Genomic DNA, 18,347 nt, shown 5'->3' with positions numbered 1-18,347 from the left:
ACTCAATCTATTTGACTGCATTAGAACTCACATGGCGGCACAGTGGTTAGCACTGCTGCCTCACAGCACCAGGGATCCGGGTTCAATTTCCACCTTGGGTCACTGTCTGTGTGGAGTTTGCACATTCTCCCCATGTCTGTGTGGATTTCCTCCAGGTGCTCTGGTTTCCTCCCACAGTCCAAAAGAAGTGCTGGTTAGGTGCATTGGCCATGTTAAATTCTCCCTCAGTGTACCCGAAAAGTCGCCGGAGTGTGGCCACACAGTAACTTCATTGTAGTGTTAATGTAAGCCTACTTGTGACATTAGTAAATAAACTTAAACTTTAAACATTCCTTGGTCATCAATTCCTATGGTAGGGCTTGAATCTGGAGCTTCTGGCTCAGAGGCAGGGACGCTACCTTCTGCATCACAAGACCACTTTAGTAGCAATAATAGAAAGACAGATTTTTACTTGAATGGGTGTAAATTGAGAGAAATGGATATCAACGAGATCTTGGAGTCCTCGTGCATCAGTCGTTGAAAGTAAGCACGCAGGTACAGCAGGCAGTAAAGAAGGCAAATGGTATGTTGGCCTTCATAGCGAGAGGATGTGTGTATAGGGATAGGAATGTTTTGCTGCAATTGTATAGGGCGTTGGTGACGCCACACCTGGAATATTGTGTGCAGTTTTGGTGCCCTTATCTGAGGAAGGATGTCCTTGCTATAGAGGGAGTACAGCGAAGGTTTACCAGGCTGATTCCTGGGATGGCAAGTCTGTCATATGAGGAGAGACTAAGTCAATTAGGATTATATTCACTGGAGTTCAGAAGAGTGAGAGGGGATCTCGTAGAAACGTATAAAATTCTAACAGGGTTAGGACAGGGTATATTCAGAAAGAATGTTCCCAATGGTGGGGGAGTCCAGAACTAGGGGGCATAGTTTGAGGAGAAGGGGGTAAACCTTTTAGAACTGAGGTGAGGAGAAATTTCTTCACCCAGAGGGTGGTGAATGTGTGGAATTCACTACCACAGAATGTGGTTGAGGCCAAAACGTTGGCAGATTTCAAGAAGAAATTAGATATAGCTCTTGGGGATCAAGGGATATGGGAGGAAGGGGCGAGGCAGACCAGAATATTGAATCCGATGATCAGCCACGATCAAGATGAATGGTGGAACAGGCTCAAAGGGCCGAATGGCCCACTCCTGCTTCTAGTTTCTATGTTTACCTCCAATTTTCATTGTGTAAATGTTGAATTATTTTTGTTCACGCTATGTCAGTAGTTAAAGTTGATATTTCTAACAATTCAAAAGAATCCAACATCTTTGACCATTTGCAATCTTGGTATCCTATTCCACCCAAGATTAGCTTCTGACCCCATATCCTTCCTATCAAAAATATTTTCATGTTTAATTTCTGCAATATTTACAGCTACCTCCCCTCTCAGCCTATTTATCATTTACATACCCATCATCTTCAAACTCAACTACTTCGATAATAGAACTTGCTGCAGATTCTGAAATCAGAAAATACTGGAAAAATCTCAGCAGGGAAGGCTATAAAAACAAACAGAGGATAACAAAGAGAGAAATAAGGAAGGAGAGGATCAAATATGAAGGTAGGCTAGCCAGTAACATTAGGAATGATAGTAAAAGTTTCTTTAAATACATTAAAAACAAACGGGAGGCAAAAGTAGACATTGGGCCGCTCCAAAATGACGCTGGTAATCTAGTGATGGGAGACAAGGAAATAGCTGAGGAACTTAATAAGTACTTTGCGTCAGTCTTCACAGTAGAAGACATGAGTAATATCCCAACAATTCAGGAAAGTCAGGGGGCAGAGTTGAATATGGTTGCCATCACAAAGGAGAAAGTGCTAGAGAAACTAAAAGGTCTGAAAATTGATAAATCTCCGGGCCCAGATGGGCTACATCCTAGAGTTCTAAAGGAGATAGCTGAAGAAATAGTGGAGGCGTTAGTTATGATCTTTCAAAAGTCACTGGAGTCAGGGAAAGTCCCAGAGGATTGGAAAATCGCTGTTGTAACCCCACTGTTCAAGAAGGGAACAAGAAAAAAGATGGAAAATTATAGGCCAATTAGCCTAACCTCAGTTGTTGGCAAAATTCTAGAATCCATCGTTAAGGATGAGATTTCTAAATTCTTGGAAGCGCAGGGTCGGATTAAGACAAGTCAGCATGGATTTAGTAAGGGGAGGTCGTGCCTGACAAACCTGTTAGAGTTCTTTGAAGAGATAACAAATAGGTTAGACCAAGGAGAGCCAATGGATGTTATCTATCTTGACTTCCAAAAGGCCTTTGACAAGGTGCCTCACGGGAGACTGCTGAGTAAAATAAGGGCCCATGGTATTCGAGGCAAGGTACTAACATGGATTGACGATTGGCTGTCAGACAGAAGGCAGAGAGTTGGGATAAAAGGTTCTTTCTCAGAATGGCAACCGGTGACAAGTGGTGTCCCGCAGGGTTCAGTGTTGGGGCCACAGCTGTTCTCTTTATATATTAACGATCTAGATGACGGGACTGGGAGCATTCTGGCCAAGTTTGCCGATGATACAAAGATAGGTGGAGGGGCAGGTAGTATTGAGGAGGTGGGGAGGCTGCAGAAAGATTTAGACAGTTTAGGAGAGTGGTCCAAGAAGTGGCTGATGAAATTCAACGTGGGCAAGTGCGAGGTCGTACACTTTGGAAAAAAGAATAGAGGCATGGACTATTTTCTAAACGGTGACAAAATTCATAATGCTAAAGTGCAAAGGGACTTGGGAGTCCTAGTCCAGGATTCTCTAAAGGTAAACTTGCAGGTTGAGTCCGTAATTAAGAAAGCAAATGTAATGTTGTCATTTATCTCAAGAGGCTTGGAATACAAAAGCAGGGATGTACTTCTGAGGCTTTATAAAGCACTGGTTAGGCCCCATTTGGAGTACTGTGAGCAATTTTGGGCCCCACACCTCAGGAAGGACATACTGGCACTGGAGCGGGTCCAGCGGAGATTCACACGGATGATCCCAGGAATGGTAGGCCTGACATACGATGAACGTCTGAGGATCGTGGGATTATATTCATTGGAGTTTAGGAGGTTGAGGGGAGATCTGATAGAAACTTACAAGATAATGAACGGCTTAGATAGGATGGACGTAGGGAAGTTGTTTCCATTAACAGGGGAGACTAGGACGCGGGGGCACAGCCTTAGAATAAAAGGGAGTCACTTTAGAACAGAGATGAGGAGAAATTTCTTCAGCCAGAGAGTGGTGGGTCTGTGGAATTCATTGCCACAGAGGGCTGTGGAGGCCGAGACGTTGAGCGTCTTCAAGACAGAAATTGATAAATTCTTGATTTCTCGAGGAATTAAGGGCTATGGGGAGAGAGCGGGTAAATGGAGTTGAAATCAACCATGATTGAATGGTGGAGTGGACTCGATGGGCCGAATGGCCTTACTTCCGCTCCTATGTCTTATGGTCTTATGGTCTTAGGTCTGACAGCATCTGTGTGGAGAGAACTGAGCTAATGTTTTGTGTCTGGAGACCCTTTGTCAGAGCAGCTCTGATTAAGGGTAATACAGACTCAAAATGTTAGCTCTGTTCTTTCTCCACAGATGCTGTCAGACCTGCTGAGATTTTACAGCATTTTCTGTTTTTGTTTCAACTATTTTGAAAGTTTTTCCTGGCCTAGTCTTCCATTCTGCATTCTCCATGAACTTCAGTTCATCCATGATTCAACTTCCTGCATCCTATCCTGCACCAAATCCTGTTCACTTACCTGCCCTATCCTCAGTCACCCAATGCCTCTAATTTAAACTCTAATCTAAATGTTTAAATGCCTTCAGGCCTTATCTCTCCCCATCTCCAACAACCTCCAGCTGACTTGCTGTTCTTTTGACTTGGGCCTTTTGTGTATTCAACCACAACCCCCAACCCATCTCCCCAATTACCTTTCACAACATCCACTGTCGAGTATGCAATCAACTGCCTAGGTTCTAGAATTCCCTCCTCGAAGTCTTCTGCTTCGCCCTCTGCTCCTTAGGGGCCTAACTACTTTAAAAACCACTTCTTCACTCTTCTCGTTTCTCATTTCTGTGGTTTTGTTTTGCACCTGTACCTTATAAAAGAACTTGATGAATAATTCATTCTTCATAAATGCAACTATCAGAAAGTCATCAGATTCAAATTTATCCTCACTTCAGGGAGGAAGGGTGTAATTAGCAGCAAATAACTGGACATTTTATGCAGCATAAAGCCCCACCACTAATAGCATAACTAAAGGGACTCAGTCCTCAAGTGCTACAGCACAATACTGAGAGACAGATGTCTGAGTAGAGAATCTGCATTCGAGTCCAGAAGTGGATCAGAAAACCATGCTTTTATATAAAAAGAACCAACATTTTCAAAGATGATTGTTCAAGCAAGTCAGTTGAGCTTTTAATCTGAACTGGGTCAAAAGGGAATAGTTACTGTTTTCCTTCCCAGAAATCTCTTCGCAGCTGGGAATGAAGCAGCTTTCTCACAGGAGAGAAATATTAATAGTAGAAAGTATGGTTTTCTAGGTACCAAATCAAAAGGGAGTTCATGCAAATCTTTTTGATAATTAAAGAATTAACAACAGATGTCTGGATGGAACTGAAGCTAAGTGATTAGATCTATGATTTTCCCTTGAGAAACCTTTCAAATTATAGATCTGCGTTAGAAGTCCATAGGCAGCCTCAAACTACAAAAGAATGCACATCCTGAGGGAAGGATATTCATTTGGGGATTCTACCATCTTTCCTTAATGGTTTCAGCCATCCGAATTTGACGATCCTCTTGTCTGTTAACCCACATTCATATTACATTGCAAAACAGTCAGACCTCGCCATCAAGGATAACTTAGTCACTTTCTGGGCAGTGGCAATGAGTACCCATTTGAGACAGCCACCTTGCATTTCCACAGATTAACAGTGCAATTAGTTATTTGAGCTGGATTCAGGTAGAGAAACAATAATAGCTACTTTATCAATCAAAGCTTCTCTGATCTAAGGTCATCAAAATCCTGATTTTGTCACACTGTTGTTAGATAGCTGTTAAGGGATAAAAATGTTGCCTTGCATTTTAAAATGAAAAATATGGGTTTATGAATTTTTTGCATCTGCACATATATCCTGTGGCGAGAACTGTGTAACACTGGAAGGATTCACTGGAATGCTCCCTCCTGAGGTGTAACCATCTCAATACCAATTTAGCTATTACTACATGACAGGTGGATTACAAGTCTCTCACCCACCTGTAATTAGGAGGTCCTCACCCAAATCCACTGGGTGCATTATCACTGGTCGTCAACCCGGAATTCAGAGTTGGTGCTCCAGTCTGCATTTGGCAGGACTATCTGAGTGCAGTCCGACTCTGCACTTTCTGACTCAGAGGCTGCAATGGAAAGGTTCCTAAACTTTGGGAGTCATGGGCTCAGAGGAACAATTGCAACAGTTGAGTGGAGACTCTGGCGGGATGGTCCTGGGATTGGTGTTGAGGCTCTATTACGTGTGAAGATATGATTCTTAGCTTCAGGCCCCCATCAGAGTTTATTGTGGTCAAAAATCACTGCCCCCCGCCCCAACAACTCCATTTGCAGCAAATGACTGACAAAAAAAACACGTACGATTTCAATCCCAAAATTTGAGAAATTAATCTGAAATAATCTTCCAGTTGACAAATTCACCTGATCAAATAATTCTGTTCCATCAGCTCCTGCACCTCTCATAAGCTCCTCCTCTCCTCCAGGATGATATTCCAAATACGGTGTCACATTGTAAACCATGCCTACAAAGGCAAACGTGATGAATTGTTAAGAGTTAGGCACATGTGGCGAACACTACTCTGTTAGTAATTGCCCACTGCAAAGCAATATTTACAAGCAAGTTATTATGAAATGATGCTAGTCAACAACAGGTCAAAGAAAGCAGATTCGATACAACATACTCGTGTGCCAAATATTTGTCAAAGCTGACCAACTTAGTGAATGCTTACTGGTCAAACAGCTCTTTAAAGGAAGCATTCAACATCGCACAGTTTCTCCCAAGGAAGGGAACAAAACATATCAAGCTACTGTTTGGAGAATTCGTAGGTGTTAGAAATGCAGTCTGAAATCACCACTGCTTATTTGGGTTACTGCCTGGCAAATCCACAGCAGAATGGGGGTGAAGCACAGAATAAATTTCTGGTCTCATATAATTTTCTATGGTGAGAGAAATATATATATATAAAATGAAACATAGGAATCAGGAAGTAAGCAAATTCAGCCCTTCAAGCCTGCTCCGCCATTCAATCAGATCATGGCTGATCTTTCCCTGGTCTCAAATCCACCTCCCCATATCCCTTTAACCCATATTTTCATAAACATTCATAGAATCCCTCCAGTACAGAAGGCAGCCATTTGGCCCATCGAGTCTGTACCGACCACAACCCCACCCAGACCTATTCCCGTAACCGCACACATTTACCCTGCTAATCCCCCTGACACTAGGGTCAATTTATCATGTCCAATCAAGCTAACCTGCAAATCTTTGGACTGTGGGAGGCAACTGGAGCACCCAAAGGAAACCCACGCAGACACGGGGAGAAAGTGCAAACTCCACAGAGACAGACAGTGACCCTGGGTCACTGGCGCTGTGAGGCAGCAGTGCTAACCACTGTGCCACCCTTTGGAAATATAACTATCTCCTTCTTGAAACCAATGACTCAGACTCCACCGGCTATGGGGCAGCGAATTCTGCAAATTCACCATCCTCTGCGAGAAGTAGTTCCTCCTCATGGTAGGGTGTTGGGGAGAGTTACAGAACAAAGAGATCTAGGGGTACATGTTCATAGCTCCTTGAAAGTGGAGTCACAGGTGAAAAAGGCATTCGGCATGCTTGGTTTCATCGGTCAGAACATTGAATACAGGAATTGGGACGTCTTGTTGAAGTTGTACAAGACATTGGTAAGGCCACACTTGGAATATTGTGTGCAATTCTGGTCACCCTATTATAGAAAGGATATTATTAAACTAGAAAGAGTGCAGGAAAGATTTACTAGGATGCTACCAGGACTTGATGGATTGAGTTATAATGAGAGACTGAATAGACTGGGACTTTTTTTTCCTGGAGCGTAGGAGGCTGAGGGGTGACTTTATAGAGGTCTATAAAATAATGAAGGGCCAAGAAAAGCTAGATAGTCAATATCTTCTCCCAAAGGTAGGGGAGTGTAAAACTAGAGGGCATAGGTTTAAGGTGAGAGGGGAGAGATACAAAAGTGTCCAGAGGGGCAATTTTTTCCACACAGAGGGTGGAGAGTGTCTGGAACAAGCTGCCTGAGGTAGTAGCAGAAGTGGGTACAATTTTATCTTTTAAAAAGCATTTAAATTGTTACATGGGTACGATGGGTATAGAGGGATATGGGCCAAATGCGGGCAATTGGGATTAACTTAGGGGTTTTAAAAAAAAGGGCGGCATTGACAAGTTGGGCCGAAGGGCCAGTTTCCATGCTGTAAACCTCTATGACTCTATCTCAGTTTTAAATCCACTGCCTCTCAACATATACCTCTTGTTTTAGATTACCCCACAAAAGGAAACATTTGATCTACATTTACTCTATCAATCCCTTTTAAAATGTTATTTACCTTCTCTGCTGTTTCGAAACTCCAGAGAATTGAACGAACAATAAAAATACCACAGGGGTGATTCTCCAGCCCCCCTTGCGCAGCTGCAAATCCAGTTATGACCAGAGACTTTCATGACAAGGCAATAACACGATTTGCGCTGGGGATAAACTAATTTTGAGATATCTCTCTCTCTCCTCCTCCCTCCTCCCCCCCCCCCCCCCCCCCATCAGTGAGGTAATCTGGTTTCCAGGTTAGCATATTTAAAGCTTCATTCACATATTCAGATTCTGCTTTAAGCCAAATTAGCAGAAACTGATAGCCAAGTTCCGCACACATGAGGACGGCCTAAACCGGGATGTTGGATTTATGTCACATTATCAGTAACCCCCACAGCTTGCCTCCTGGACTTGCAGAATTTCACTAGCTGTTCTGTCTGGAGACAATACACATCTCTTTAACCTGTGTTGAATGCTCCCTCCACCCACAGTGTCTGTACATTTAAGACCTGGCTGGCTGTAGAGATTTGCATTCTAATCAGTATTCTGTAATTTGATTTCTGTGTCTGTTTGCACTGTTTGAGAACAGATATCCACTCCATCTGACGAAGGAGCTGTGCTCCAAAAGCTTGTGGTATTTGCTACCAAATAAACCTGTTGGACTTTAACCTGGTGTTGTGAGACTTCTTACTGAAGCCAAATTCACCAGGCCCCTGCAATTTTCCCACCCGCCGGCGTAATGTGAACTTGGCAGGAATCACTACTGGACTCCAAAACCGGAGGCCAGATGTGATGACCCAGGTTAGCACTGCCAGGGTGCCAGGGGCAGTGCCAAGTTGGCACTGGCAAGGAACAGGACCTGAAGGGGGTGCCTGAAAATGGGCGAGGCCCGAAAGTAGTAGGGCCTTAGGTGACTCCGAAGCGGGGTGTCATCAGATGCCAGAAAGGATGGATTTGAAGAGTGGGGGGCATCACCTTGATGACTGCATGTTGTAGGGGTGTGGGGGGGATGACCCAGACATTCAGCGTTGGAGGTGGTTGCCCCTCTGTGGTCAAGGGCTGCTTGTGTTCCTCATGTTTGCAGAGGATTGCGATGTCCACAGGGACAGGGCAGGGGGGAGGAACCTTTGACTTTACTTTGAAATCGGGGATACCCTTTAAAAATAAAAACACCGATCTCTGAGCAGCTGGTCTTACCGGTGTCTTTAGGTCCCGCAAATCTCTTTCATGGTGCAAGTTGCCCAGACTCCAAAAAAAAGTCTAAGTGTGGATGGATTGCGATTGGGATCCACCCAACAGGAATCGCACCACACTTCCCACTGGAGACAACACTTAGAAATCTTTTGGGAGAAATGTGCTCTGCAAATGTTATTCTACAAATTAATCTTTAACATCTTTTAAAAGCTTCATAAAATGATGTCATGCTGCTGGGTGTACATACAGCGAACCCCGAAGCACCAGCGTAAAGACATTTTTAAATAATTAAATATATGTTAATCCATGGTAATCAAACTTCACTGGTAATCTCCTAGGTGCAAATCTCGTTCTGGCCCTCTTGCGATAGTTTCCAGCCATAACAGGATTTGTGTCCACTACGAATGGGGATGAAAATCTCCCCCCATATTGAGACGCTCGTGGTGAGCTGTCTTCTTGAACTACTGCAGTCCATGTGGTATAGGCAAACCTACACTGCTGTTTGGAAGGGAATTCCAGGATATGGGACGGAGCTTGGAGAGGAACTTGCAGGTATTTGTTTTCCCATACATCGGCTGTCCTTGACCTTCTAGGTGGCACAGGTCATGGATTTGGAAGGTGTTTTTGAAAGAGCCTTGATGAGTTGTTGCTGTGCATCTTCTTAATGGTACACACTGCTGCCACTGTGTGTCAGTGGTGAAGCAACTGAATGTTGAAGGTGGTGGATGGGGTGCCAATCAAGCAGGCTGCTTTGGCCTGGACGATGTTGAGTTAGAGTGTTGTTGAAGCTGTACTTATCCAGGCAAGAGGGAGTATGCCATCACACTCCTATTTTGTGCCTTGTAGACAGTGCACAGACACTGAGGAGTCCGAAGTGGAATTACTCGGCACAGAATTCCTAGCCTCTGATCTGTTCTTGCAGCTAGTTTTTATATGGCTGCTCCAGTTCAGTTTCTGGTCAATGGTAACCCCAGAAGGTAGATACTGGGGAATTCAGTGATGGTAATGCCACTAAATATCATGGGGCAATGCCTAGAATTTCTCTTGTTGGAGATGGTCATTGTCTGGCACTTGTGCTTATTTGCCACTTATCAGCCCAAGTCTTGCTGCATATGGACAGAGACTGCTTCAGTATCCGAGGAGTCACAAATGGTGCTGAATATTGTGCAATCAGTAGCGAACATCCTCATTTCTGACCTTACAATGGAGAGAAGGTCATTGATGAGGCAGCTGAAGTTGGTTGGGTCTGAGGAATTCCTACAGCAATGTCCTGGGACTGAGATGATTAACCTCGAGAAAGCACGCCTACCTCCCAGAGTGCTGAATCTGACTCCAAACAATGGAGAGTTTTCCCTTGATGCACATTGACTCCAGTTTTGCTAGGTCTCCTTGATGCCACATTCAATCAATTGCTGCCTTGATATTAAGGGCAGTCACTCTCACCTCAGTCAGCAGGTTATTGCTTAACAAGTGTTGCTTAATAGCACTGTCGACAATCCTTTCCATCGCTTTGCTGTTGATCAAGAGTAGACTGATGGAGTAGTTGGATTTTTGTGGACAGGACATACCTGGGCAATTTTGCAGCAGCATTGGAACAGCTTGACTGGAGCACAAGTCTTCAGTACGCTTGTTGAAATGATGTCAGGGTCCAGAGCCTTTGCAATATCCAGTGCTTTCAGTGGTTTCTTGATATCACATGGAGTGAACTGAATTGGCTGAAGACCGGCATCTGTGATGCTCATGTCCTGAGGAGGAGGCCGAGATGGATTATCCACCCAGTACTTCTGACTGAAGATGGTTGCAAATACTTCAGCCTTGTCTTTTACATGGATGTGCTGGATTCCCCCACCATTGAGGATGGTGATATTTGTGGAGGCTGCTCCTCCTGCTAGATGTTTAGTTGTCCACCCCTATTCATGACTGATGCAGCAGGACTGCAGAGCTTAGATCTGATCCATTGGTTGTGGGATCAATTAGCTGTGTCTTTCGCATGCTCCTTTGCGGTTTGGCACGCAAGTAATCCTATACTGTGGTTCACCAGGTGAACACTTCATTTTTCACGTATGCCTGGTGCTGCTCCTGGCATTCCCTCCTGTACTCTTCATTGAAACAGGTGGGGATATGTTGGGCTATGAGGTTACAGATTGTGGTTGAATACAATTCTGCTGCTGCGGATGGCGCACAGTGCCTCATGTGCTGTTCAAATAGCCCCACTCTCCTGCTCTTTCCCCAGAGCACTGTTAGCTTTTCCTTTTCAATTATGTATTCATTTACTAATGAATTTGCTTCCACCGTTCTTTCAGGCAATGAAATCCAGATCATAACTTTCTCTGGGCAGAATCTTGTACCCTCTCTGTGGCAGGCAGCATGACAGACAAACCTGTGTGGGGTTGCTTGTGGGCACGCAGCAGTGTCTGATCGAGGTACCTGCTGAGAGCCAAGCCTCTTCAAGGGACCAGCTGAGAGCCACCCTTGTGCTTGCTGTCGACTCCCACCCTCTCCCCTGCTGTACATTCAGTCTTGCACATGAATATATGTGTTCAACGGGATAATTGTTAAACAAATATTTAAAGTAACAGTTTAATATTACAAGCTGACCGGAATTATATTTCATGGTACATATTTCCTGAAGTTAACAATGCTTTACTTAATTTGCATTTGTAGAGCAAGTTTAAATGGAATAAAACATCCCGAGGGGCTTCACAGGAGTGTATTCAGACAGAACATGACAGTCAATCATCAGGACTACTTGTCATCCGCTATTTAAAAGATGACTTCAGCTTTCACAAATTTGTATTTACCACATAAAGGCAGAGAGAAAGCTAAAGCAGTTCTGAATGTGAGGGGCTGGTGTTGCTTGGAATCAGCGAGAATGCTCCAACCTGCAGGGGATTATGAACAGGGATCAACCCAACTATTACTGAAACTGATCACAGCAACATGTTGCTTACGGCACACTGCATTTTTCAACTCGAGACAAAAAAAACCAGATCAGCCACTGGAACAAAACGATCCAAAGTACCAGCTTGTGCATCGACTTGTTTTCACTCCAATACTATACCTTGAGTTTTCTTCCCTATTAACGGCTTCTAAGAAACAAATCTACAACTAGGAAATAATGCTACCGCTCCCAGGATGTCATTTGACAAACATGTCAGATCTTGCTTACATCCACTTTCTATTTCATTTCAAAACTTTTTTTTTCCTTTGCAAACATTTTTCTCACAAATACAAATATTTTGAAGCATTTCTTTTGCCCACTTTTTCCAAAGACTTTGCTGTTCAACTGAAAAATTAAGACAGTTTACTAAATGTCCCAGTCAAGCCCAGTGAAAATTGCAACTATTTTAATAGCTTGATGTTTGAAAATTAAATTACATATTTGCTGCTGAGGAATATTGCTATACGCTCTCTGGTCTGTAATTCAATTAGATGAAGGGCATGTTGAAAATTTTCTGTCATCACCTTGTAAATATCTGTAAAATTCTCAATAATTAATTCAAGATTCTGACAAATTATAATGCGGTCTGCAAATGTCCCCTTGTGTTCACTGTTTAGATCACAGGTACACGTTATTAATAAAATGCCACAGTACAGTCCGCCCTAGAGAAACCTATACCTGACATTTATATATCAGATGTGGTGGTGTGTTACTAAGGTTGCCAACTCTGGCTGGACAAATTTCGAGAGGTGTCAGCGGAAGAGATGTCAGGTAAAGCCGGCAGCGAGCCCCGAGCAGATTCTAGGTTTAGGAGTTGGCTTGAGAACATAAATAGAGATACACAAATAAAAATCCTGCACCATCTCTCTTACTGCCATCAATGTGCAATGATTGGGGGAGGAGGAGCGGGAGAGATAGTGGAAATATCAGCAACAAAACAACTTTCAATCTCAGCCAAGCTGCTACTTGCCCTCTGTCACAGCTGTAGCCAGTCACTACTCTCACCCTGTACGCCACCTTTGCTTGACAAGTCACACCTCCGTTCCCTCCCCCAAACTCCCACCTGGTCACAGTGTCCTCTGGGAGCTGCAGTCCACTCTCCACCATGCAAAGATAGAGAAATTCTACGTTTATGAGTTGGCTTAATAACTGAGATACATTAACAAAAGTCCTGCCCCACCTCTCTTACCGATATTGATGTGCAATGATTGAGGGGGGAAAGAGACTACATTAACGAGGCATTTCTGCAGGGTCCTCCTTCCTGCTTTGGGAAGATAATGATGCTCGTTGACCAAAATGGCCTAACTAATTCAATGGCATCAATGAAATAGAATAGAATCATAGAATCCCTACAGAGCCAAAAGAGGCCATTTGGCCCATCAAGTCTGCACGGACTCGCCCAAAGAGCATCCCACCCATGCCCACCCCTCAACCCCATCCTCCTAACCCTACGGCATAGCCAAACCAGCCAACCCACGTATCTTTGGATACTAAGGAGCAATTTCACAAGGCCAATGCACCTCACCTGCACATAGAATCATAGAATCCTACAGTGCAGGAGGCCGCCATTCAGCCCATTGAGTCTGCACCGACCACAATCCCAGGACTCATCCCCATAACTCCATGCATTTACCCTAGCTAGTCCCCTGACACTAAACGGCAATTTAACATGGCCAATCCACCTAACCTGCACATATTTGAACTGTGGGAGGAAACCGGAGCACCCAGAGTAAACCCACACAGATATAAGGAGAATGTACAAACTCCACACAGTCACCCGAGGCTGGAAACAAACCAGGGTCCATGGCGGTATGAGGCAGCAGTGCTAACCACTGCGCTATCTTGCTACCCATAATATTGTTTTAAAATCTTCCAGAAAGCTTTCTGTTGCCACCAGGAGATTGGTGACAATTCCAGGAGAAGCTTTGGCATTCCAGGAGAGTTGAAAACCCCTTGTGTTGCAATTCGCACAGGGAATCAGAGTTACTGTGGCAACAAGCATGCTGGACCTATAAATAGTAATTGGTATCACATGGATGAGTAGAAATGTCTCCCGCTCCTATTATTGATGTAAGTTGGAAGGATTTACCATTGGTGTGTGTTGCAAGGATTTGCAGGCGAACACTCAAACCTATTTTGGCTGTATTATGAACACACATCTCTTGGCCATCAAGTTCTGGGGTTGGGTTCAAACTCAGATTTTGGTTCAGAGGCAGGTATAATACCCACAGACCTCCATTTCATACATCCCTCAATCGCATTTTCAAATCTTTCAAACTTGCACTATCAAATCAATATTTTTCCACCAAATTCAACAAAGTTAAAAGGAACAAATTTATTTTTTGTGGCCTTGCACACATTAAATCAAGCGATGTATTGTTGGAGAAAGATGGCGAATCAAATGGCACAGAAATTATACATAAAACTTTGATGGCAGCAAGTGGTCATAAAGGATTAGTGATATAAATGCTCAGAAGGAACATTAGGTGCATCAGTGAATTGAGTACTGGTGGATGCAAGTTAATGAAGTCCACGCAGTAAAGAGGAACCTAGGGTTATTACAATTGAATGAATGCTGAATGAAAACACTGGGAAAAGGTAAAAACAAATATATAAATCAGGGTGGAAGTCTTGGGAAGGTTTATATTGTGTGAAGTTCATGTTGGTGTGATACTGTTAGTGGCTATGCTACTGGACTAGTACTCCAGAGAGCACAAATTCAAACTCCCCAACATAACATTCTAAGATTTTGAACAGTGTTTTAAAAATTTACAAACAAAAGCGATGGCTGGTATAACGCATATAATGGGGCAATGTTAAAATTTTAAATAATTTCGACTACAGTATTAATACCTGCCAGAGAAGGGCAGTTCAAAATCATATTACATCATATAAACTAAAGCATTAATAAAAAGAAAAACTTTGGAAATAAACAGCTAGACAGGCAGTTCCTGAATGGGAACAGACAGGTTCATAGCAGCACGGTGGCACAGTGGTTAGCACTGCTTGTTGCCTCACAGCACCAGGGACCGGGTTCGATTCCCGGTTTAGGTCACTGTCTGCGTGGAGTTTGCATATTCTCCCCGTGTTTGCGTGGGTTTCCTCCGGGTGCTCCGGTTTCCTCGCACACTCCAAAGATGTGCGGGTTCGGTTGATTGGCCATGCTAAATTGACCCTAGTGTCAGACCCCAAGTTTAAAAACATGTCAGGGATAAATACTGGGAACTGGGAATAAAAGGAATGAGTACAGATTTGGTAAAACCAGATGTGCTTGGAATGGCTCTAAAAAGTACACATTCGAAATGGCATTAAATTAATCATACAAATACAGAATCCAGGCTAAAATGCAAAAGCAGGAGCAAAATGTTAACATACCTATACTTAAAAATAGAAAACTTAAAAAGTTGTGCAAACACTGGAAGTCAGACTCAATAAAATGCAACAGCAGAAGTTTCAGGGAGGTGACCGCACCCAAGGTTGAGAAAGATAGATGAGTGACAGTCACAAACAGTGACTGTCCCCCTAAGGGGGGCTCTCAAATAGATACAGTATCTTGGATGCTGTAGGGGAGGACAGCGTATCAGAGGACGATGACAGCAGTGGCCAGGAGAGTGGCACCACTGCTGGCTCTGCTGTGCAGCAGGGACTGTCAAAGTGCAGGCATGCAATGGTAGACAGGGATTCAATAGTAAGGGGCAAGTCAGGCGCTTCTGTGACCGCGATCAAGACTCCAGGATGGTCTGTTGCCTCCCTGGTGACAGGGTCAAGGACGTCTCTCAGCGGCCACAGGGCATTCTGAAGCAGGAAGGTGAACAGACAGGAATTGTGGTCCATATTGGAACGGATGACATAGGTAGGAGGGAAAATTCGGCCCTGAAAAATGAGTTCCGGGAGTTAGGAAGTCAGCTGAAATGCAGGATCTTAGGGTTGTATTCAAAGGAATACTCCCTATGCCACATGGTAGTGAGGCAAGAAATAGGAAGATAGCGCAGCTTAATAAGTGGCTTCAGAGTTAGTGCAGGAGGGAGGGCTTCAGATTTTTAGACCACTGGGATCTCTTCCATGGCAGATGGGACCTGTACAAAAAGGACAGGTTGTACCTTAACTGGAAGGACACTAACATCCTAGCGGGGAGATTTGATCGTGCAGTTTGGGTGGATTTAAACTAACAAGGCGAGGGGTGGGACCCACAGCACAAGGCCAGAGAGTGCAGAGACTGTGGAGAACTCAATGAATGGGTCCAGTAAGGCTAAGAGAAATAAAATACAGGGAGAGTGTACAAAACTAGACAGGACAGATGGTCTAAGGTGTGCTTGCTTTAACGCAAGGAATATGACAGGAAAAGCGGATGAACTTTAAGCTTGCATTACTACATGGAATTATGATATTGTGGCAATTACGGAGATTTGGAAGAAAGAAGGACAGGATTGGCAGCTTAGCATTCCAGGATTTAGATGCTTCAGGCGAGATAGAGGGGGTGACAAAAGAAGTGGTGTGTTGCTTTACTGATTAGGGAGAATGACACAACTACACAGAGGGAGGACACCATGGTGGGATCATGCAGTGAGGCCATATGGGTAGAACTCAACGACAGGAGTGGTGCAATCACGCTGCTAGGGTTGTACTACAGCTCTCTCAACAGCCAGTGTGAAGTGGAGGAACTGATATGTCAGCAGATTATGGGAAGATGTAAAAACAACATGGTTGTTGTGATGGGCGATTTTAACTTCCCCATTACAGACTGAGATTCCTTTAGTGCCAGGGGCTTGGACGGGGCAGAGTTTGTTCAGTGTGTCCAAGGGTCCTTCTTGAGGCAAATATGTAGATAGTCCAATTCAGGAAGGGGCTATCATAGACCTGGTTCTGGGAAACGAGACCGGATAGGTGATTGATATCTTAGTGGGAGACCATTTTGGGAACAGTGATCACAATAGGTTTCAAGATACTTGAAGAAAAGGATAGAGGTAATCCCAGAGTGAAAGGACTAAACCAGGGAATGGCTACCTATGACAGTATTAGGCAGGAGCTAGGGAATGTAGACTGGGAGCGGCTATTTGAGGGTAAATACATATCCAATACGAGGCAGTCTTTTAAAACTCAGTTGTTAACAATTCAGGACAAATATGTGGCAATTATGGAGATTTAGAAGAAAGAAGGGCAGGACTGGCAGCCGAGCATTCCAGGATTTAGAAGCTTCAGGCGAGATAGAGGGGGTGACAAAAGAAGTGGTGGGTAAATTGTTGGAAAGTATTTTGAGAGACAGGATCTACAGGCATTTAGAAAAGCAAGGACTGATTAGGGACAGTCAGCATGGCTTTGTGAGTGGAAAATCATGTCTCACAAATTTAATTGAGCTTTTTGAAGGGGTAACCAAGAAGGTAGATGAGGGCAGTGCAGTTGATGTTGTCTACATGGACTTTAGCAAGGCCTTTGACAAGGTACCGCATGGTAGGTTGTTGCATAAAGTTAAATCTCACAGGATCCAGGGTGAGGTATCTAAATGGATACAAAATTGGCTTCTTGACAGAAGCCAGAGGGAGGTTGTAGAGAGTTGTTTTTCAAACTGGAGGCCTGTGACCAGCAGTGTGCCTCAGGGATCAGCGCTGGGCCCACTGTTATTTGTCATTTATATTAATGATTTGGATGAGAATATAGGGGGCATGATTAGTAAGTTTGCAGATGACACCAAGATTGGTGGCATGGTAGACAGTGAGGAAGGTATCTCCAATTGATCAATTGGGCCAGTGGGCTGATGAATGGCAGATGGAGTTTAATTTAGACAAATGCGAGGTAATGCATTTTGGTAGATTGAACCAGGGCAGGACTTACTCAGTTAATGGTAGGGCATTGGGGAGAGTTACAGAACAAAGAGATCTAGGGGTACATGTTCATAGCTCCTTGAAAGTGGAGTCACAGGTGGACAGAGTGATGAAGGAGGCATTCGGCATGCTTGGTTTCATCGGTCAGAACATTGAATACAGGAGTTGGGACGTCTTGTTGAAGTTGTACAAGACATTGGTCAGGCCACACTTGGAATACTGTGTGCAATTCTGGTCACCCTATTATAGAAAGGATATTATTAAACTAGAAAGAGTGCAGAAAAGATTTACTAGGATGCTACCGGGACTTGATGGATTGAGTTATAAGGAGAGGCTGAATAGACTGGGACCTTTTTCTCTGGAGTGTAGGAGGCTGAGGGGTGACCTTATGGAGGTCTATAAAATAATGAGGGGCATAGACAAGGTAGATAATCAATATCTTTTCCCAAAGGTAGGGGTGTGTAAAACTAGAGGGCATAGGTTTAAGGTGAGAGGGGAGAGATACAAAAGTGTCCAGAGGGGCAATTTTTTCACACAGAGGGTGGTGAGTGTCTGGAACAAGCTGTCAGAGGTAGTAGTAGAGGTGGGTACAATTTTATCTTTTAAAAAACATTTAGATAGTTACATGGGTACGATGGGTATAGAGGGATTTGGGCCAAATGCGGGCAATTGGGATTAGCTTAGGGGTTTTAAAAAAAATAAAGGCGGCATGGACAAGTTGGGCCTGTTTCCATGCTGTAAACCTCTATGACTCTATGTCCCTGTAAAAATGAAGGCTAAAGTTGGCAAGATTTGGGAACACT

General features: G+C 43.8%; 1 protein-coding gene across 5 annotated transcripts in view; it reads right to left on the bottom strand.

Moving 5' to 3' along the window:
- Window positions 1-18,347, bottom strand: part of cyb5r4 (cytochrome b5 reductase 4) — a 120,148-nt gene that overhangs the window by 82,944 nt on the left and 18,857 nt on the right. For all 5 annotated transcript variants that reach the window (XR_013497752.1, XR_013497753.1, XM_078212455.1 and 2 more), the window contains exon 3: window positions 5,675-5,775. Coding sequence is in view for 3 of the 5 variants with exons in the window: in XM_078212455.1 (XP_078068581.1) it covers window positions 5,675-5,775 (101 nt within the window). In the remaining 2 variants the exon portion in view is untranslated. The remainder of the gene's footprint in view (window positions 1-5,674; window positions 5,776-18,347) is intronic.

The sequence above is a fragment of the Mustelus asterias genome, chromosome 5 (assembly GCF_964213995.1).
Source record: "Mustelus asterias chromosome 5, sMusAst1.hap1.1, whole genome shotgun sequence".
NCBI lineage: Eukaryota > Metazoa > Chordata > Chondrichthyes > Carcharhiniformes > Triakidae > Mustelus > Mustelus asterias.
The sequence above is the reverse complement of the archived record's forward strand: the minus strand, read 5'-3'. Positions and strand labels throughout refer to the sequence as shown.